Here is a 22815-nt window from a genome sequence, read left to right as displayed (position 1 = left end):
CCCTAGCCGGAATTAAGATTGCCGGAAGAAATATCAACAACCTCAGATATGCAGATGACACAACCTTGATGGCAGAAAGTGAGGAGGAATTAAAGAACCTTTTAATGAGGGTGAAAGAGGAGAGCGCAAAATATCGTCTGAAGCTCAACATCAAAAAAACGAAGATCATGGCCACTGGGCCCATCACCTCCTGGCAAATAGAAGGGGAAGAAATGGAGGTAGTGAGAGATTTTACTTTCTTGGGTTCCATGATCTGCAGATGGTGACAGCAGTCACGAAATTAAAAGACGCCTGCTTCTTGGGAGAAAAGCAATGACAAACCTAGACAGCTTCAGAAAAAGAAGAGACATCACCTTCTTGACAGAGGTCCGTATAGTTAAAGCTATGGTTTTCCCAGTAGTGATGTAGGGAAGTGAGAGCTGGACCGTAAAGAAGGCTGATCGCCGAAGAATTGATGCTTTTGAATTATGGTGCTAGAGGAGACTCTTGAGAGTCCCATGGACTGCAAGAAGATCAAACCTATCCATTCTTAAGGAAATCTGTCCTGAGTGCTCACTGGAAGGACAGATCGTGAAGCTGAGGCTCCAATACTTTGGCCACCTCATGAGAAGAGAAGACTCCCTGGAAAAGACCCTGAGGTTGGGAAAGATGGAGGGCACAAGGAGAAGGGGACAACAGAGGTCGAGATAGTTGGACAGTGTTCTCGAAGCTACAAACATGAGTTTGATCAAGCTGCGGGAGGCAGTGGAAGACAGGAGTGCCTGACGTGCTCTGGTCCATGGGGTCACAAAGAGTCGGACACAACTTAACAACTAAACAACAACAATGACGAAAGAGAAACTAAATGGGACTGACATTTTAGAACGATATTTCTAATATCGTTCTAATAACATTTTAAAGGTGTGTGTGTAGATCCAGCCTCTCTCTCTTTTGTTCTGTTAAAAGAACAGCCCATAAGCATAAAAAGGAGGCCATTAAAAAGGAAAAAGGGGTGGCCCATCCAATGAAGCTGGATTCAGGGCAAAAGTGCACACAGTGCACATTTTAACTGTGGAATTAGCTCCCACAAGAAATAGTGACCACAGGCTAGGATGGATTTAAGAGGATTAGACAAACAAGGCTATCAACACCTACTAGCCACGACGACTTTGTTTCACTTCCACTGTAAGAGGCAGTATGACGTATGACTCTGAATACAATTTGCTGGGAATCACAAGTGGGGAGTGTGCTGGGGCACTCAGATCCAACTTTTGGGCCTACTATTTCTTATGTTAAAACCTACACTTATGCACTCTACATAAGTAATGTTATGAGTTGCCGGGGGGAGGGTAATATTCTTTGAATATCCAACCTAGTTTCCTGGTGAGGCGATTGCCTGATGGGCCATTAAGGAGAACACAGGACGGGGCTCTGTGAGAGATAGCCAATGGGTGGGGTAGTTAGAGGGACAAAGGCAGAGTTGAGAGCAGAGAGTTGGATATGAGCTAGAAGCAAAGCAGCAATATGGGAAGAGAGAGATGTTTGATTTCTGTTTGAATCCAAGGCTGTGGCTATGGAGGAAGGAAGGAAGGCTCTCTTGGGGCATTAATGTTGTGAAGCCCTCCATCATAGGCTCAAACTGAGTATATACCAGTAAGTTGTTTAGACTGGAGCCCCTGGAATCTTGCACCAGAGACTGAAGTGGCATGCAACAGTAATATTAACTAAAACTATGACTATTCTTGTTAATATTTTTGTCTCCATTGATCAGTGTGTATTACCAGCATTTGCTGGTGGAAAATTCTGTATGTTTACATCTTGCTCCTGTACATTCCTACTGACAAATAAATCTCCCCTTGTCCAATCAGACTTGCTTCTAAATTACAATAAATCTATCTTAATAATTTAAGTTTCCTTGCTTTAACTCAGCTCACCCTGAAACAAAATCAGGCATGTGTAATGCATACTCATTTAGAGGTATAATTAATTTTGTTTTATAGCATTAGTATCTGTTGCCAGTGTTGAAAGATAATGACGAAAATACCAGACGTTGTGGAGCTATAAGATGGGAGATTGAGCCCTTTGGCTGCTATCTCTGGCCTATCATGATCTCAGGGACAACCCTGGTTAGTTCACACATTTCACAATGAGCAGACACTCTCTGAGGTTATTTTTAACAGTCCTGAACAATAATTTTCAGACTAGCACTTAACTCAGGATAGCTGCCACCACATAGTAGCTGTCTCTGGCACAAAGATTACTGTGGAACCAGGGAAGAAGAACTGATTTAAGACTATGGGCTCTTTTCATACTTACTCCAACAAGACAGTTCCACCATACTCTAATTACCAAAAATTTAGGCATTGGAATTGTGTGTTCAAACAGTGCCAATTCTCTTTTTACTTGTTGTTTTGTGATATATTTTAGCATGAAGGAACTACCTACATTACCCATAATGGGCTTCATGTTTCCTGGCTTGGAGTAACACACATTTATCATTGATGTTGACTGCTCTTTTGTTCAAAAGTTGCTGTTGAGAAACTTGTACTTAAAAAATAATTTTTTAAAAAAAGTGTGCATGCCCATGCAAATACCCGCATGCATGCCCCCTGGGGATCTCAGGTTTCTGGAGCTTAGGGAGGGGCAGGGAAACACTAATCGAGGGGAAAGGCAAGAACACACAGCACAAATACAACTTGCCAAGCACCACCCACCAGTGTGGCCACAAAACACTGAAAACGATTTCAGAAGCATTAAACTGAAAGTGCTCATTTGCACCTGAAGGTGCACACAATTGCGCACCTGGAAACAATGACTGGCATACACATTAATGCCCTAGAGTGGACACAGTCCAGGTAAGTTAAGTATCTGGCCTGATCACACACAGTACTCAGACCATAGCTGCAATCCTAATGCACACTTAGCTGGCAGCAAGCCCCATCAAAGCCAGTGGGATTTACTTCTAAGTAAACATATACAGAATTGTGCGACACATTCAGGTTCTTTCTTGATCAGGTCTTAGGGAAGCTTCTGGTCCCCAATCCTGGATAACACTTGGGCCATTGCAACAGCAGTGGTGAGCATGCATGGCATGTTGTGGCACTTGTGTAGTACTGATATACAACACTGAATGGTGCCCATCATATATTCTCACTGCCTTTCAGTTTCATAAGCTCAGTAAATCATTTTTATAAGACACAGAGTCAATATCAAATGAAATTCAGGCATACCAACCAGATACACAACCCATGAGATCAGCATCCAACTTCTCAGAGAATGAAGTGGCATTCTGCCACCAGAGATTGAGCAATAACTGCCTGTGACTTCCTTAGTATATGACGGTGTGATTTGTTTGGTTAATTCGGAGAGTGAACAAGATTCTGGCATGAGCATATGGTATTCAGTTTCATAGAGGAACAGGCTCTGAGTGCCACTTGAGATTGTACATATGACTGATACCAAGCAGAAGACAGACATGACATTTATGAGCATCATAATTCTCCTGTTTTAATAGCTCAAAAACAAGTTCTTTCAAGACAGAGTCAACAGTTTACCAACATCCAGGTAAATTAATTGCTCCAACTTTTAATAATGAAATAATCTGATAAGACAACAACCATGGTCTGAACTGAGTTGCTTTGATGGATTTGAGTAGTTCCTACTTGTCCTTCTTTCAAAATATTTCAGACTATGTCTACATTGGTTTTTTTTTTAAAAGTATATATTCCATATAAGTAATTTCCAGGGCATTTTCCTATGTATATATTTCAAATATTGAAGTTACTTTCAGGCATTCATGCTGAATTATACTACTAGTGGGTACACTGACAGTGGTAGTAGATCTCTGCTCAGTGAATTTTCTGCAGCATAGTGAGAACCTCCCCAGAAGATAAGGCCCCTCTCTAGTGTTACAATTAAAATGCATCCTGTATCTTCAGATATTATTTCAGTAAACTGTCAACCACAATAAGCCCAAAGCATTAGGTCCAGCTTGTATATTTGGAAACCTAGTATATTAATGTTTATTAGAGAAATTTAAGCTTAAGAGAAATTTAAGCTTATGATATTCACATATTATGCTTTATAAAACATGTATCAAATCTCTTTACATATCTCTTTACTATATTCTATTCTTTCATTATTATTGAAGCTGTGTTATTATTATTGAAGCTGCGATCCAGTTAGAAGTTTAACTTTTGCATGAAGCAGCCTTGAAGTTTTAGCAACTTCTCAAGAACAACAGATAAGCTTTAGTAGTTGCTTGGAAACAACATTCCAGAGGCGTTTGTTTGTGTGTGAATGGATTTTGCTTACAGGAGTAGATAAGAAATAGGTTTGGCCTAGCAGATGAGCAGTGCCACCAATATGCACTTTTGCTCTTTACTATGCTACAAACTTTGGACCTACACAAAACTGAGGCTATTCCCATGCATGTGAAGAGGACAATGATGAGACAAACTTGGTTTTTGACTATGCTGTATTCACAGCCAATTGCATTCTTGATCTTGTAGGATAGGACTATGCTTCACTATTCCATGTGTATATAAAGGCAGTTCTGCCCCAGTGCCAATTGGGAAAAGGCAATTTGGATGTAGAAGCCAAGGCAGAGAAGCCAATTGCAGAGAAGGTCTAGAGAAGGCATGGCCAAACTCGGCCCTCCAGATGTTTTGGGACTACAATTCCCATCATCCATGACCACTGGTCCTGTTAGCTAGAGATGGTGGGAGTTGTAGTCCCAAAACATATGGAGGGCCGAGTTTGGCCATGCCTGGTCTAGAGCAACTAAGAAGACTAAGACGACCAATTGGGAAAAGGATTACAATTCGCAAAAAAGGATTACAAGTCAGGGAAGACTTAAACAACAGAAATCCAAGGACATGTGTCTGCAGCATTCATCTCTCTCTCTCTCTCTCTCTCTCTCTCCCTCTCTCTCCCCCTCCCTCCCCCCATTTTTACTTGTCACAGTCCCAGTCTTTGGGAGGGGAGTAGGGGTGTGTGTGTGTGTGTGTGTGTACCCCATCCTTTGTACCCCATGAAATAGGGTTAGTGTGCTAAGGAAAGTTATACATTCACTACACTCTCCAGCCACCTGTTTCTAGGACTTTTCAGAAGGAAAAGTCCCAACTGTGTAATATTGATTTCAAAGAATAAAGCTTTGAACCTTCATTTTTTGTCTTATCTGGAAGTGCCAAGGATTGAACATATGTCCTGCATAGAAAGCAGGTGCTTTAACACTGAGCTGGTTCTGCCTAGAAGTACGTAGCTAACACTGACTAGCATGAGTTTTTCAAGATTTCTGGGTTTTTTCCTAGTCCTGCTGTGCTGACCCTTTTTAAACGGAGATAGCCAACAGTAAATCTGAACCATTTTCCATGCAAAGCATATACTCAACCACTAAGCTGTGGGCTCTCTCATCGGTTTCTTTCCTTTCTCCTTATTTAAATTCAACACACGACAAGCATTATCTACTGCAGCATTAAATGCTACTAAAATGTTGACATTTTGGATGCAACTCTCAGGAAATTTAGTAAAATATAAATTAAGCGAAACACACAATCACAACAATGCTGGAAATTAAGTGGATACTATAAAGATAAATTTATTGAGTACAATTGAAGGGCTGGGATGAATTAGCATATTCTAATTATCTTCCCTGTGCTCCTGCAGACTCTGCAACTATTCAGCTTATATCCACCAGCCTTGCAAAAAATTAACAAGGGATAACTCCACCACCACCACCTGCCCCAATACACATATACACCTACAGTACTTCACTCCCCAATTTCCTTTTCTCCTTTCCTCTGTTACTGGCCCTGCCCCCAAAACTGAAGTTTAGGACTCAGAGCTCCAATGCATTTCCCAAGTTTATTCTCAAATGTCAAGCAGGAGACAATGGCAAAATGGTGCTTTTGTCAATTGCCTGTTTGACTGACCTCAGCTGGGACTTGTTCCATATCCTCATGCACATTGTAAATTCAGCCTGCACTCTGCAAGCATAGATAGCATATTTCTAGCTGCTGACATGAAGGTGTGTGATAGGGCAATGGAACTACCACAACCCAACATTATACAGCCCACCTGTGGCTATTCTGCCCTGTAAATGTTAACTATTTGGTTAAGAATGACTCCCCCCTCAGACTTCGAGTAATTGGGGGGGGGAGCTGTATGTACAGTTTTCTAACTATTAGCTGACTCCTGTTGAAGTTTCACTTCATGTGCCATTTTTTGAGGCAGGTATATAGACACATTTATTTGTTCAGGCTTTTTTTTTTTTAAGTAATCCCAGGTGTCTTGGCCTACAGGTGCTTCAAATTTCAGCTTCCTGGGCTGTGAGGAAATTCCCTCACCTTTTGAAGAAACACGTTTGGCAACATACAAGCAGAAACATACAAGGCTCCCTTTTTCATAATCGTTCTGGTCACCAGGGTAACTTGTGGAACTTGTGAGCTAAATTTCAGCTTGTTGAATTAATTGGAAGTATTATTCACCATTATGAGTGAGGCCTAAGAATCCTTAGTATAATATCAAATTATGTTAATCAACCACATTTTCAAATACTGTAAGTATCTGCTCATTCCAAGCAGGAAAATGACGCTTCACCCTGACCACAGTGCTCTAAACAACTGAAAAGCAGAAATTACGTACCTCAGGGAGAAGCACTTCTTCAAAAATCACTGCCCAGTTTCTTCCACCTTTGTTTCCTTGCAGGCTGTTTATTTGTGTGCTCACCTTCTAGCATCTTCTATGCTTTGCTGGGCTCCTGAACTCCACAGTGAATATTGCAAGCTACACAGAGGAGGAAAACCATGGCAGGTGGCAATGAAGGGAAGCAATTGAGTTTGCCTTCCAGCTGCAGCTCCACTCCACCACCTCAAAACAACACTGAGAGAGGAAGTGATCACATACAAGCAGGAAGCCAAGGGAGCAGCACACGTTTTTGCTTGGTGAAAGGGCAGAATTTGGTGGTGAGGGACTTAAGGAAGTTTAAAACTTGCAGGGATATTTTGGGATAAACTAAACAGAAACCAGCCTATCCTTTCAGCATTTTTCTGTTTGTGACTCTAACCACAGCTGCCTCCCCCCCCCCCAATTGCGTTATTGCTATCACAGCTGTGTCGTTACCATTTCCCTGGTTTACCTATAGTTTTGGAAATAACCTGTATGCTCAATGTGTGTGTAAAATCACAGGCCGCACATTTCAGTAGAACAGTTGTTTACACTACCAGTAACACATTTTAGGAGAGAAATATCAATTTATATGTGCTGGTTTTCTTTTAGCCTCTTCCCCCAAACACCTTTGTATCTTGATAGATTTAGATATGTTAACAAGCCTATTCTGTCATTTTCTCCCACAAGGTTATAATTGCAGGAAGGGGGGAGACTGGGCTCATGCTCCCTGGCTCCAACCTTTTTATCACATCTGTGTTTGCCAGGCCACACACCTCTCATGCATTGCTAGGATAATCCAGCACCTATAATGTGAGGAGTCTATACCCTTACAGCAGACTGCCTGCAGAAAAAGTTGCCCTTACAATATATGCAAAGACTAGATGATGAAAACGCAACTGTCATCACCACTCTGCTATGCAAGGGAGCTAGCACACATGCAAGGAGGTTTTGCTGGCCCACCCTCAAGATTTATGGTTGGAGATTGCAAAATCTTCATTAAATTACTTGTTATAATCTCCTTGGTGCCAGATCCACAGATCTCTGCCATCTCCTGCTGCCTTGATCCTAGGCATGTCCCATGCTGCCAATTAGTTTTCATGTTAAAGGCCTTGTAGTTAACATATAAAAAGCCCAGAAAAAACTTGGGACCAGGATACCTGAAAGACTGTCTGCCCTTATATAGATCAGGACGGCTACGCTACTAGAGTATCATTAGGCAGAGATGTGAAAACAGGTATTTCACCCTCCACCTAGTGGACGCACACCCCACCCCTAGTCATATTTGGGCCCCCACAAGGCTTCATGTTGCTTTGTTACTGTGTTGTTTATGTACTTTCCTGATCTTAAAATTCCCCCCTACCTCTATGTTTCTTTAGGGCTCTTCCATAGGAGGAGAGACACTGATTGGGTCAAATTCCCCCCCCCCTTGAGTGGAGGAGTGCTACACAAATACATTGGTAAGTGCACACTGCTTCTTGACATTATGGGTAAAGAGGTGGCTAAGCCACACAGCCCTATGACTCTGCTTCATGCACTCTTTTAATGTATGTGTGGGGAGGAACTGGTGCCCATCTTTTAACATTCCTCAAAAGTCTACAAAGAACAAAAATGCCTTACATGAACTATGTGTCATGAAAACAGAGGTGTTTTTGTCAACAGTTTAACCAGCTGTGCATACGATTTCCCTTTTGTTGAAAGGAGAGAATGATGATGCTCTGCAGAGCTATAAATTAGTGTGTAAGCCTATGCCTTGGCTCTACTAGAGAGCAATATCTGAATAAATATACAACTGCATATTCATCTACCTATTTCCCTTTGCCTCCCACAACAACTTCCCATGAAAGATTAAGTTCTCCTCATATAATCTGAATTCCAGTTTTGGCTGATTAATGCCAATAGACATGTACAAGTGTATGCAAATTGTGGCTTGTGGCCGACTGGAGAGCCATGGGCCAGGAACAGCAGAAGATGAATGTAATTCTATTGCCATGAGTGTGAAAGAAGCTATAGAGAAAACTGAACAGAAGCTGAAATAGAGTTTGCCTTAAACTTTACCAAGTGCACTGCAGACTTCCTTCTAGTATGAAGTCTTAATATTGTCTGGCTGTAAAAAGTTCAGCTCTAATCACACTCTGAGGGATAGATCAGTTTTATTCCTTCATGGCTTCCCACACAGCATTGATAATTTTTTGGTGAGGAGCAAAGAAATATGTTGGAGATTTCTAGCTTTGTTGAGCACAACAATTCACAGCCTGTCCTAGGGAATGACTGTCAAGCCCATCTTCAGCATAGATCAATCTTGAAAGCAGTGGTGGTGCAACCTCCTCCTGAAGAGGCCACCCCTTTAAACTGAGGTATTATCAACCATTGCTGTGTTGCTAATGTCCCTTTCTTGGGCAAGTTGAAAAAGTGATGGCTAAGGAACTGCAAATGTTATTGGATGGAATGTTTTATCTAGATCTATCTATGTCTGACTTCAGGTCTGGGTAAGGCATCAAAACAGCCATGTAGGAACAGGTACGTAGCTTGGGGTTCTCCTAGACGCAAAGTTGCCACAAGAGGCTTAGGGGGCCTCAGTGAAAAGGAGTGCCTATGCCTAGCTCTGGCTAGGTCATTCAGTATGACTGTAATCCTTACTCTAATAGCCTGAATTGCTGCAATGCAGTCTATATGGGACTAACCTTGACGACAGTCTGCCAATGAGCTACTATGTCCAATTCAAGACATTGATACTGATGTACAAAGCCTTAAATGACCTACTTAAAGGAGCACATCCTTTGGTACTTACTGATATGCTCTGAGGTCAGCAGGGGAGACCCTGCTCTATATCCTGTCAATGATGATATTCTGAGGCAGGGCTGTCTCAATGACAGCACCCTGAATGTGGAACTTTCTCTCCTAGAAAGTTGAGTCTACCCTGAAGCCTCAACAACTCTCCCCGCCCCCGACAACCTGTGTTTGGCTGGAATCACAGACGGGCCATTAGAAGCAGACACAACCATTGGGGAAGGAAAGTAGCCCCCCCCTTCAGCCGCACGGAAACAGGCGCCCAATCCCCTGCCCCCACCCACTGGGAGGAGAGGCAAGTAGTTCTTGCCAGGAAATATAGGCCACAAATTGCCTCTGCAATTTAATAGTCCATTTTAGATGCTTAAATTATATAGATATATATTGAGCATCACACAGTTGTGAAAGTATTTCCTCATGTAGATAGCCCTTATGAATTAGACCATTCTTTTAATCCAACACTTTTCCAATAGACCAGAATATCTGGAAAACTACCGTATTTTTTGCACCATAACAATCACTTTTTTCCTCCTAAAAAGTAAGGGGAAATGTCTGTGCGTGTTATGGAGGGAATGCCTACGGGTGGCATGCCTACAGATTTTCCTCCTCTAAAAGCTATGTGCGTGTTATGGAAGGGTGCGTGTTATAGAGCGAAAAATACGGTATTCATAACTGTACTTGCCCTGTATATTTCTAAATAGATTCCCATGGCCTTAATAATGTATTTGGGGTGTGTGTGTGTGTGTGTGTGTGTGTGTGTGTGCATGCGTGCATAATATAGTGAGAATGAGAGAAAGAGACTGAGAAATTTGGCCTTGACATTTTGCTTATATATTGCTCCAAAATAATTTTTAAAAAGCACATAGACAAAAATTTCATGGTTTTCTATAACAAGAAATCAATACAACAAAACTAGTTTTAGCAAACTGTACATACATAAATATGTTTCTTTTTTAATACTTAACATTCATGATTTTTGTTCATAAAGCCTTCCATGATTTATTTATTACATCCATTACTTTTTAAACTATAAAAAGTGCTGTTCTGATTTACAGCTTGTGCATCCAAAGCGAAGGTTAGAACATCATGCTCCACCCAAAACCCCACAAAAAATGGGGAAATAATACATGGCCTTGCAATCTCCTTAAAATTTATGTTACAATAGTCTCTAGAATCTCTTTAGCAGAGTTTGGTTTTTAATGATTCTATGAGTGTGTGTATACTTGTAAAATACCAATAATGCAGATAATGAAAGTTTGAGTAATAGATCTTTATGAGCTGCACATGGGAAATATCTTCTTTCAGACTGAAGTCCTTGTCTATGCATAGTACAGGGCACTGGCCCAAATTATAAAAGTGACTGAGAAGTCCAGAATATTGGCAAAAAAGGAAAAATATTCTATCACTTATTTCATAGCTTTTTCAGTGCCAGAGATGTGAGTTTTAAACAATGCTACTCACATAGTGCATGACTCATTTTGGTACTGATACATATTTAACTTAGTGCCAAGTTGACTTATTTTTGTGTCCAAGGAGGTCACAGGAGAACTACTCTGCAGTGGATGTACCTGCATTTGATACAAGCTTCTCTGCTGTCTTTCCAGCTGCTTCATAAAGGTGGCGGGCCATTAGTATACCTTAGCATGGGGTGAAAGGAGCGTGCAAAGTTATTGGAGAGGGCGCAGCTATAGTCTTCCTCCGTCATTGGCACCAGGCAGGCAAGACCAATTAAGAACAGCAAGAGGAGCTGAAGTGGGAGAGCGGCTCGGAGGACCCTGAGGAAGAAGCATTGCTGCTGCTGCCGCCGCCGCCGAACTGGCTGAACCTCAGAATGGGAGGAATCTAAGCCATCTCTTGTGCACCTAAAGAGACAATCCAATACAGAAATAAACCAATGCATTACTGTGAAATGACACCCAGGCCAAGATGCTGCCTGAAATATTCATGATTTAGAGATTCCAAATGCATTTTACATTAAAGTGGACGTTTTCTAGTTACTCGAAAAGACTATTTGGGTATTAGAAATTATTTTAAGTAGTATGCTACCCTCTCTCCCAAATGTAACACCACTACATCAGTCACCCATCAGGTATATCAGTCACAATCCATGCTACTGATCAACAATATTTCTTCAGGAGTGTAGCCCAAGTACCTCCCCCCCCCCATGTCAGGATCACAGTAAGTATGCCAATATCCAATTAGAAGGATTTTAGATTGCACAGTACAGTGTAGCTCATTTTGCACTGAATCAGCAATTAAAAGCAAATGTGGAACTTCAGATGTACCATTCCTCTGTTGTAAATAAAAATATGCCCTTTTCCCTTATGGGTATAATTTACTACCCTGGAAAAAAGAATGTAGTACAAATTAACAGAAAGACTGTTGCTTGTCCTAACAAGGATTCTTTTTATGTCAGCCAGGAAATAATATCCACCCTTCTGCCTTGTGATTAATCAAAGCAACTGCATCTCCAGTTGCTATCATTGGAAGGATGATGAGGGTAGGGGTGGGGAGAAAGTCTTTTGTTGCCACTGGACAAATTATGGGCACATATCTTCCCACCCTTCAAAATCCTCAAGTAAACCAGGAAGTTCTGTTGGCTACTTTTAGTTGACTAATGGAGACCTGAATGTTCAAAGCTAATAAATGATTAACTGTTTGAGATGAGAGAGCTGACAAGAGGTCCAAGATCAAAAACAAAAGGTGGCAGATTATTTACAGGCACATCACTGAAACTAGGATGGAAAGCTGCTTAGTCTGTTATTAAGTATGCAGCCTTCTATTATGAATGCATCAAAACGATATGGCACATTTAACAGCATCAGAGCATTCTATATTAAAGTTCAATTAGACCCAGCCTTCGAGCATCTGACAATGCCAGCTTGAGGAGTTAATGGGCTTAGGTATAGACAAAGGGAACAGGTAGTGCTGCCCAACTGGCATCTTAGGCTGCACAGCCTTTAACTGTGACTATTTTCTCACATGGCTTTTACTTAGTCCACAGCCTTATGTGCATTGTATGTGTCCAGAATTGTGCCTGCTGGCCCAGTGTCTACATACTGGAGGTGGCATTTGGGACAGGCATGCACATATAACCTATCATAGCTCTGATTGTGCAGTAATAGAACAGGCCCCATGTACAGACATCACCTCCAACAGTATAAAAGTGCAGCAAGGAATTGAGATCAGGAAGCACAATCCTGATTCTCCCACTAGCCAAAAACCTCACTGTATGTGGAATTACCATCTGCATTCTATCCCCCCCCCCCCAGCATCGAACAATAACACCATCTTCCAAAATGCTTAAGTTCTTGAACCACTTGGCATTCTGCTGCCCTTAAGCCTTGTCTATAAAAGAAGGCAATAGGAAATATTTCTTGGGGGGGGGGGAGTTAAGTCCATTCCAAAACAATTTGTCCTCCTACCTCTCTGTGGTTGTGATAAGGCTGGCATACCCTGTTGATGTGGCTTCTGCATTTGTTCAGGATGCAGAGTGGAGAGAACTGGGTTCAAATTCTGCTGTAGTGTTGAGACTCTTAGAATTGTAGAGTTGGAAGGGACCCAGAGGGTCATCTAGTCCAACCCCTGCAATGCAGGAATTTTGGGTCTGACCTGATCTCTTAGCCTAATGTATCTCAAAGGGTTAAAATTGAATAAATTTGAGAGGACAAAACAGTAGAACCCATGTTTGCCAACCCAAGACACTTGGGGAAAGGGCAAAATAAAAAGGTTATTAAAAATGCAAGCCATTTTTACATAGGCTGAAAATCCTCTTGACACTTTTTAGATAAAACTTAATTTAAGTTGGAACTGCATTTTGGAGCTTATAAAGCTTGTTTCTCCCTTGAGGCAGGTTTTATAAATGTTCAAAGTTCCTTCCTGAGTCCTAATTCAACAAACTTCATAAGCCTACCCAAAAATAAGCATGACATATTATTGAAACATTGGTCTTTCTTCAGCTACTGGCCTTTTTTATCTGAATTTAAATTTTTATCACCTTTTCCAGTATTTTTTTAAAAATAGACCTCTCCAGTTATTATTTTGTTTCTCATTTTACATTTGTTTCTAAATTGCTTGATGGTGTGCTCTTAGATTTTTAGAAATTATCTGACTCTATTTCCCCCCTTTTTGTTATTTTAACTTTTGTTTCCTGATCTATCATGCAATAGAAACTACTTTGCTTTCCTTAATCTTCTTTCTTTTCGTTCTTACTCTTAATTTGTATTCAGCTTTTGATATTGCTTTATTTAAAGCACTGTCCATTTCTCTCTTTTGGATATCATATTGGTTTTCAGGGTTCTGCCTTTCTTCCATGTCTTTATAGACACACTTTCATGTTCCTGTTCTAGGTATAGTGGTTGAAATACAATCCCCGAGTTAACTTCCATGCTGTTCTGAAGGGTCCCTACCTGTCTGGAACACATTTTGTGGGTGCAGGGTCTGGCAAGATACTTAAAAGCATCTGAAAGCCTTTGATCTTATTTATGGGATTCATAGCCAGATTACACTTGGTTAACTCTCTCCTTTTTTAAATGACTGTCACCAACTTGTTTAAGCTAGCCTTTTTGGGAAAGGCACTATGGCTTTAATTTCTTCTTTGCTTTGTTCAATCATTTTATAGTTTTTTGTTGTTGTGTATATTAGATCATAAAACCTGGGCAAGGCATGTTTGCTTTTTTGTTCTGCACACAGCCTAGATATTTAGACACTATTAATTATTTATGTTGTTTCTTTATTTCATGTGGTCAGAGATTTACAAAGCCCTTGACAAACTGGCGTTTATGTTTTTCATAGACTTATTAATAGAGCTGTAAAGCTCCAAAACACTTGAGAACACTTCTGGGTTGTTGCACATTTCCATGGAACTCACACACATATGGGTAGATGTCAGTATGTGACCCCGGGGCCATATGGGTGGCACCTTCATAACCCATTGTGAAGTGGGCACTTTGTGATAAATACCAATGGCTAATTGGTGCTCTTGCACAACAAATGTTGCTTTCAGCAACAAAAAACACAAACGCCTGGACTTTTTACAGCAAGAAAAGTGTTGGGAAATTACACTGGAAAGTGCACCAGTGGTGATGCCGTATACCTTCCACATAAATTTTGAGAAAACAAATCAGGATGATTGCTCATTATACTCTTCATCTGGAAGTGGACCCCGTCATATAGCTCAAATCCCAACACCACAAACAAATCGGCTCATGCCAGATTCTAATGCACCACAAAAAGACTGGTGGAAGGAGCAAGGAACACTGTTGCTAAAGCTGCCTTTACGATAATAGTTACTTTACTACACACATGTTAGTTCAAAAGGGGGCAGGGGCAGGGAGACCCTCTACCCCATACTACCCCATGCATATTTCTATAAGAGAAGCATACACATCCATTATAACAGTGTACAATTTACATCCATATACAAAGGACAAGGAATTATATGTCTGAAATACTGTAATTACTAAGAGTGCTCCAGAATTATCAGGAAGAGAGCACCATCATGCACATCCTAGGTTTTTTAATGCTGTAAGAGAGGCATCAAAATGATGGTCATATATTTCCAGTTTCTAGGGAACCAATTTTGAAAGGCCAATTTTTAGCATATTTTTATATGTAACCAGAAGAATTTATACACTAATGGGTTCATTAATAATTATTGAGCTGTGGTTACTGAAATCATAGGGCTGGCAGAGGTGAGTCTATTGAGATCAAAACAAGCCTTTGGGGATAAGTCAGACTCCGTATGAGGCAGCTTCATATGCAGATGCTGGGCTGGGCAGCATCTACCCTGGAACACCTTTGTTAATTGCATGTATTTGTAATCTACCAAAGCTGTGTATTAAATTTCTTATTTCTTTTTTTTCTTTTGCGAAATGTTGCATTCACTCAGTAGATATGCAATATTATTGTGCAGTTCAGTAGGAGTAACACTTGATCTGACACTTTGTAAAGGTTTTTTAAATCAATCATCACTTGTAATAGCTCTGCTGATTTTGCCTATCACTAAGGTCTCATTCGTAGTTTCTTCATTTGAAGTAGATTGAGACACATGTTGCACATGGCTGAACGAGGGCATTTGGAGTCATGGACAAAGCTACAACTAACAATTGTGCATAAAAATGATTTCTGATCACAAAACGTTTGTTCTGCTCATATACCCACTCCCTTGCTTCCTGTGAAAGCCAAGATGAATCTTCAAGTCTGGATTACTATTGGGAATGAAAAGTGAGGTAGAAGAATGTAGCACTTGATTAATGGGTTCTGAGACTACAGACTGAATCACTGGCGCCAAGACCTTTTAGGGATCCTATAGGGTAAACACTTCGGAGAAAAGGACACAATTACTCTAATCTCTAACATTTTTATCTCATAAAATATCTATATTGACTCAAGCCTATGGCTGCAATCCAGTGATACAGCTCTGCTTGAAAAGGTCTCTCAACTGTTGGCTATGGCAGGAAAAATCTCTGAATATGTGTGCAGCTCCATTTGCCACTGCTGGCAATACCAAGTCTCATGAATAGTTTTGGATATTGATATACATCATTGGGATATTTTTGTGCTAATTACTGATGGCATGAGGGACAATATCCATCCCTTTATGCAACATTTCACTTGTTTATTTTGATTTTATCCTGACAAAACTCAATGTCCTGGAGTAGATAATTCTATCTATCTCTATCTATCTATCTATCTATCTATCTATCTATGTGCTGCTTAACCTGAAGTTCTAGTAAGCTATACCGGACCCTGCTGAGCTATGCAAATGTGCTAGCAATTTTATTGCTGCACCACATACAATGGTACCTTGGGTTACAGACACTTCAGGTTACAGACTCCGCTAACCCAGAAATAGTTAAGAACTTTGCTTCAGGATGAGAACAGAAACTGCACAACAGCAGCAGGAGGCAACATTAGCTAAAGTGGTACCTCAAGGTTAAGAACAGTTTCAGGTTAAGAATGGACCTCCAGAACGAAGTAAGTTCTTAACCCGAGGGTCCACGGTATATGCATTGTTCCCTGCCAACATAGGTGTTTTGCACCACCCAAAACACACCAATGTGAGAAAGCCAGGGTCCATAGGAAGGGCTGAACCGTAGGTAATGCATAGTTTGACAGTACCTGTCCTTTGGTCTGATGCAGCTTCTTCCAGACGAGTTTGCATTTAAAACCACTGCCCTTTTAAATTTGCAACAGCAAAATTCCATGGGTTAACTACCTTGGTCTCCTTTTATGTGTCTAGTCTCCCAAGGATTGCTGATCCAGTGCAAGATCAAACACAAGGTACTCAGATCAGAGGCAGGCCAGATTATTAAAAGAACACAGTGACAGCTTGTACTTCTTTATCAGTCAAAACCACATTACACATCAACTGCAACCTGTCTGGCTCCCATGCTTGATTAACTTCAGTAGAAAACTCATTTGTATTCCGTGCTTGACTGAATGACAAATTGTCTATTGTGTTGTTCTGCTAAGAGATGTGTTAATAAACAGTGCTGGAGAAAGATGCATAGATGCCACAGTTAGAACATAGGCAGGATCTAAAGCTGCAAAGTGGTGGTGAAGCGCATGCTGAGCCAGTGGCTGGCTCTTTCAAGGCCAGAACGTTCTAAAAAGGAGGCGTGTGCATGTGTGTGTGTGTGTGTGTGTGTTTGTGTGGAGGAAGAGGGAAGAGGAAAGTTGTTGTACACAGCAAGCCCTACTGGTACCATCTTCCCAAATGCAACTTCATTTCACAGACTGGTCAGAAAAAGCAATGCTTTGTTTTTGTTCAGTAAGCAGTCTCCCCCCCCCCCCTTTGTGTGAAAAATAAGGTCCTGCCTCATACGGATTGGAAACAAATAGTTTTTCCTTAAGTTTCTTTCTTGACAACAACAACAGGCAACTAAGAGGTAGTCCCAGATATTTTGTGCATTTAAGCAAAATTTTGGAAAACTCTGAAATGTGTTCTACTTCATGTGTCACATGACCTCTGGGATTTGAATTCATTTTTGTTTATGAGGGCAAGACCGAGATATGAGAGTGGGTAAAACTGGAATAGACAAAAAGCCCAGAAACATATTTTTGTTTTGTTTTAATCGAAGCTACCGACACATTTTTGTTCTAATTATGAGTCTTTTAAAATTTATTTTACTTTTAAATAGCTGAAATTTAGAGTTATTTTGTATTATTCTGAGCTCCATAAAGCAACCAAGTAGTTTTACAGAATACCTTCCTCTAATATATTTTTGAGTTTCAACCAATTGATTTTGACACTGCAAAGTGGATGGGCACTTTTTGTGGAGCACTGAATACATTTCCTCTTTCAGTCACTTGATGCTTGTCACAATTCAAAAGGCACAAGCTGTGCACGGGTGTAAAACTTTAAGGGACTATAAATGACATGTGGCAAGAAGCGGATAGTGGATTAGCATTAGCATTCCTTCTCCCCTCCTATTCATTTCACAATGGCGTTTTGCTGAGAAAAATGTGGTTTGCAAAGGAATGAGTGCCCTTGATTTATCTTGTGATTGATTTATTCTATGCTTGTTTGACTGGCTGATTTATTGTATAAAATGTATTTCTGTCGCACTTCCCATACTTTTAGTTTCAAGGGGTCCAAATAAAATAAGGTACAATCCAGGAAATGCTAGGCATGCCATCCCCACTGAAACGAATTGGAACACGACATTTAGGTGCACATTTTAGCTCCATTGGTATCAATGGGACCCAAGCCTTTCTAACTTTTAGTGGGCTTCACTGCAAGGGATGGCAGACAGTAGTACTGTTGTTGGTGTGAGCTACATTTTCAGGGTATGTTCATTTCTGTATCTCTCTCTCTCAATCTCTATCTGCATTGTCAGGTTCCTGTTATTAAAAACAACAACAGATGTCAACATTGGACAGGGACGTAGAATATAAATGGGCATTTTCTGGAGCTCTATTTCAGGCCAGACAAAGAAGGAAGGGGCAAGAAGGTAGAGTGAATTGTTGATTGGTAAAAAGGTCACACATAGACACACAGACATGTATATATCTATAGATACATAAATATATCACACTGACAATGACAGAATGCAGAAGCATTGTTAGCTGCAGAGAAGACAGGTTGCTGGTCACAAGGTGAAAGCTGGAAGCTACAGCTGTTAACTCTACTCTCAAGTGCTGGCACAAAGAGGGGGTGTGCTGCTCTCATAATGCCCTGTGTCTGCAAGCACCTTACTAAGGTTAGTATATTGCATCTGCAAGGAAGTTGTCTCACAGTGGAGAAAAAAAGATGTGCTGCTGCCATATCTTCATTTTCAGCGTTATCTCAGGTTTTGGACTGTGCCTGGAGTCATTAAATATGAAAACCCGCAAACTGAACAAAACTTTACAAACTTGAAAATAAAGGAGGCAAATCTTAAGAGGATTGTTTTCATTTTCAGATTTGCGGGTTTTGTGAATTCTGATATACTGTATTGGTCTAATACCTGCCATAACTTAACATCTAGAAACAAAGAGGATGATAAAAGTCTTTGCCATGGACCTAAGCATAGATCTGCCAGTAGTTTCTTAGTGGCAAAATGATGGATGCAATGCATACATCCATTTAATCAAAGGCATCTAAATAATTTAAATGTAGGTTGAAGTTCATTGGAAGCAAAAGCAGAATACTATTGAGTGCTTGTAGTGCAATATTTTGTCTTAGTGTAATTTGATACTTGTAGGAGAAAGCCTACACTTAAACTGCTTGATGTCTTTTTTCATCAGATTAAATGTGCACAGTTACATATCATGGACAGTTTCCATCATCCTCTTGAAGTTCTAGATCAGAGTGCAGAAACCAGGAGAATAAGGTACCTGCTGTGTGGACTGCTGACAGAGGGTCCAGGCTGTGAGACATTACATTTGCCTCGTGGCTGTTTGCAATGAACAGGGGTAAAGAAAGAAGAATGTTCAGTCCAGGCAAATAAAGGCAAGCTACTGATGAAAAACAAATTAAAAAGTGCAGCAAAGGAAACACAAAATCAAATGAAGTTACTAATTTCCATGAATCAAGGAAACTGGCTTTTCTTTTCTGCTCCTAGTTGAATATGAAACTGAACGTACAACATGAACTTAAAATGACACTGTAGTCAATAAAACAATACAAAGAAAGTGCGGTGTATTAAAAAAAGAAACTTACAGTTAAATGCCTCAAGCAATTTGCTGTATTAATTCATATCTATTCAAAAGTTACACTTTTGTTTGCTGATGCTTCAAAAATATATTCTGTTTTTAATAATAGTAATTATTATTTTAAGAAAATGTTTCCTTGTTTTGCATCAGTTATCTTTAGAGTCATTCTTTGTGTAAATGGAAGTGGAGGCACCTGTCTCTCTGTGACAACTTTACAGGGGACAGTGGAGACTGTGAAGGGAGGAAGAACTGGAGAAAATCACTGCACCGTCCACTTCCTCCAGTGCTAGTGGAATTCCACTGAATGCAGCTCTGGATCCAACCCTATTATATTAGTTCAAATTTGTTGTGGTGAACATTATATATTTTTTACAAAAAAATCTCAAATTTTCATTTCTATTTGAAAAAGTTAAAGCTAATTTTCAAGATATACTTTAGAGAAACCATCTGTATCATACTGTACCCCAGAGAAGGTGATGATAAAAAGAAAAAAAAGTGTGCCAATCAAGCAAACAGTGCTCTGTTTGAAGTGACAAATGCAGATTTAAGGCATTGAAATTATGCATGCTGCATTTCTAACCATTGTTTAGTGAATGTCTACTTGCTACGATAAGCTGCTATTTCTACTCATATCCATAAGCTAACCATGATATATATAACTTATATTTTAGAAATGTTGAAAGAAAAAAAGGAAAGTCATGACCCAGGAAACAAAACTGCCATGATTTTCGTGTATCTTCCCCTTGAAAAGCCAGTGTTCCTTTACATTCTCAAACTAGGATCTAAACGAAACTAGTGAATGTATTGAAATCAATTTTAAGAGGCAGTAAGGTTCATAAAGACAGAACTCAGATTTTTTTTTTATAAGTGAGCAAATGAAAATTGATAGTTTTCTAAAAGCTAAGGAAAGCTGAATAATACTTAAATTAAAACGAACAAAAAGAATGAAAACCAAGTTCCCTACAGGACTCAAAGTGAAGAGTAGTACATTATGTGGCTCACAGACTGGCTTTGTACTATATTCCAGTGGCACAAAAGGAAAATGCAAGTAGGTGGAAGGGCGTGTGTGGTGGGTAGTATCAGAAATAAAAGAAAACAAATTATTATTCACACAAAACTTTGGCATATGCATGCCTGGAATACTATTGCTTTTACTCCTTCAGCAAGCCAGGGAGTGTGTTGCATTGGAAAAAAACAACTTGCTTTCTCTGTTTGCTAAGAAATCAGCAGCATACCGAAGAAACAAGTTTTCATTGCCAACACCACCACAAAACAAATAGCAACAGTTGGAATAATTTTGGTCGGGCTTTTGAGTGACACCCAGTGGTATCTGCCCACTGGCATAAAATCCACTTGCACAATGTAAATTCTTGTTTCTACCTTCTCCTCCAGCCCCCTGTGTGCCCCCCCCAATCTGCTCTAAAGTGTTCCTGACCCTCTTACTCGAGCAGATTTTGGGGGTCTTCAGGGAGGTTCAGGGAGGAAGAGAGCAAGGAGAAATCCTGGTTCATGAGCTGATTATCAATTGAACTATGATGGCTCTCATCCTTTGCCCTTCATTGCAAAGGACAAGGAAGACAAAGCTGCTCATTTTCCACACTCAAGAAGAGCAATTCCACCCTGAACATGTGTATGGTGAATTTTATGAATATAAAATTGTTTTCTTGAATCCCTGGGACTTCCCTACAATATTATCTTATCACTAATAGTGATAGCTTAGCAGCTTCTGTGTTGTGTTTTGTAAGTGGTCCTACAATGTTATGGTATTCATCAGGTGACCTTAGAAATGGGATTTTTGATCAGGATGCCAACCAAGACAAAGCATCCACCATTGCAGCTCGCTACTCTACCTAGGTAAAGGTAAAGGTACCCCTGCCCGAACGGGCCAGTCTTGACAGACTGTGGGGTTTGTGCGCCCATCTCACATCTATTGGCCGGGGGCCAGCGCTGTCCGGGGACACTTCCGGGTCACGTGGCCAGCGTGACATCGCTGCTCTGGCGAGCCAGAGCCGCACACGGAACGCCGTTTACCTTCCCGCTGGTAAGCGGTACCTATTTATCTACTTGCCCCCGGGGGTGCTTTCGAACTGCTAGGTGGGCAGGCGCTGGGACCGAGCAGCGGGAGCGCACCCCGCCGCGGGGATTCGAACCGCCGACCTTTCGATCGGCAAGCCCTAGGCGTTGAGGCTTTAGCCCACAGCGCCACCCGCGTCCCTAGTACCTAGTACTCTACCTAGTACCCCCCAAATTAAGGCAAATCACTCAAGGCCCCATTACCTTGAGACTCTGACCTTGCCACAACTACGCAGGGCCTTTGTAGAACTAAGATTTCAACAGATGCCCTCAGCATTTTTAGAGGGGAAATACAGTCATACCTCATGTTGCGTAACCTTCAGGTTATGGAATCTTTGGGTTACGGCTGCGGCAAACCCCCAAGTGGGCTTGCTGCTCGCACATGCACAGAAGCACTCTGCGGCGGCGTGTGTGCGCACAGAAGCAGACCTCCGGTTATGGAATTTTCAGGATACGGCCAGGCCTCTGGAACAGATCCCGTTCAGAACTGGAGGTACCACTGTACTGGGGAATTTCCCATACGGATTGCAAATGTATACATGGATGCAATCAGGTAGAGGACATCACACACTACCTGCTGACTTGACCCCTGTATACAACACCCAGAGGAAAATTTATATCGCCAATTCTTAATTGGCTTCCAGGATCCACACAGGAAGTGACAGTTGAACTCCTAGCAGATAAACATCTATATATTACACAACAGGTAGCCAAATTTGCACTGGCAGCCAAGAAGTTTTGTTCTAGCTATGTGAATGTACTTCAATCTTAAGTCTTAATGTTGTAAATTTCTTTTTATGTTGTAAACTACTACAGGTTACGTGTATAATTTTAGATGAAAGTTTCCTTTTATTCTCTGTTGTCCATTGTAAACGCCTTTGACTATATACAATAAAAATATTTGATTGATTGACTAACATGTCGTGAGGCACCTACCACACTTTGAGTCCTGGTTTTACTATATATAGCATTTTATAATCCTGATTTCATGCAGGGAAGGAGATGCAGCAAAGTTTAGGGAGGCAGTGTTTTGTTGGAGGGAGAGCTCTTCTGGGTTGGTGCCTTTTTCTTGCCTATGAGGAGGAGGAAGGTGGTGTGGACCTGTCACCTGGCTACAGCTACCTGGAGCTTCTACCCAAGAGCTAGCAGAAGGTATCTGGTGGGACA

The 22815-nt window shown here is 40.8% G+C and overlaps 1 protein-coding gene and 2 long non-coding RNA genes across 17 annotated transcripts in view; 1 reads left to right on the top strand and 2 right to left on the bottom strand.

Annotated features, from left to right (window-relative positions):
- Positions 1-6750, bottom strand: part of LOC309528125 — a 108003-nt gene extending 101253 nt beyond the window's left edge. For both annotated transcript variants that reach the window (XR_014217538.1, XR_014217539.1), the window contains exon 1: positions 6625-6750. This is a non-coding gene — a long non-coding RNA (uncharacterized lncRNA). The remainder of the gene's footprint in view (positions 1-6624) is intronic.
- A 49-nt stretch (positions 6751-6799) lies between these two features.
- LOC309528129 lies at positions 6800-22808 on the top strand. Its single transcript, XR_014217549.1, has 4 exons — positions 6800-6923; positions 8025-8105; positions 19726-21429; positions 21813-22808. It is a non-coding gene; the product is annotated as an uncharacterized lncRNA (long non-coding RNA).
- Positions 10244-22815, bottom strand: part of SYNE1 (spectrin repeat containing nuclear envelope protein 1) — a 291021-nt gene continuing 278449 nt past the window's right edge. For 12 of the 14 annotated variants that reach the window (XM_082215153.1, XM_082215140.1, XM_082215146.1 and 9 more), the window contains 2 exons: positions 19258-19316; positions 10244-11297 (listed from right to left, as the gene is read on the bottom strand). In XM_082215153.1, the coding sequence (XP_082071279.1) occupies positions 11045-11297; positions 19258-19316 (312 nt within the window). In that variant the 3' untranslated portion in view covers positions 10244-11044. The remainder of the gene's footprint in view (positions 11298-19257; positions 19317-22815) is intronic. The other 2 variants (XM_082215141.1, XM_082215142.1) reach the window with 1 other exon arrangement.

This window comes from Podarcis vaucheri (assembly GCF_965113315.1).
Source record: "Podarcis vaucheri genome assembly, chromosome: 3".
In the NCBI taxonomy this organism is placed as follows: domain Eukaryota; kingdom Metazoa; phylum Chordata; class Lepidosauria; order Squamata; family Lacertidae; genus Podarcis; species Podarcis vaucheri.
This window is presented reverse-complemented; position numbering and strand designations above follow the sequence as displayed.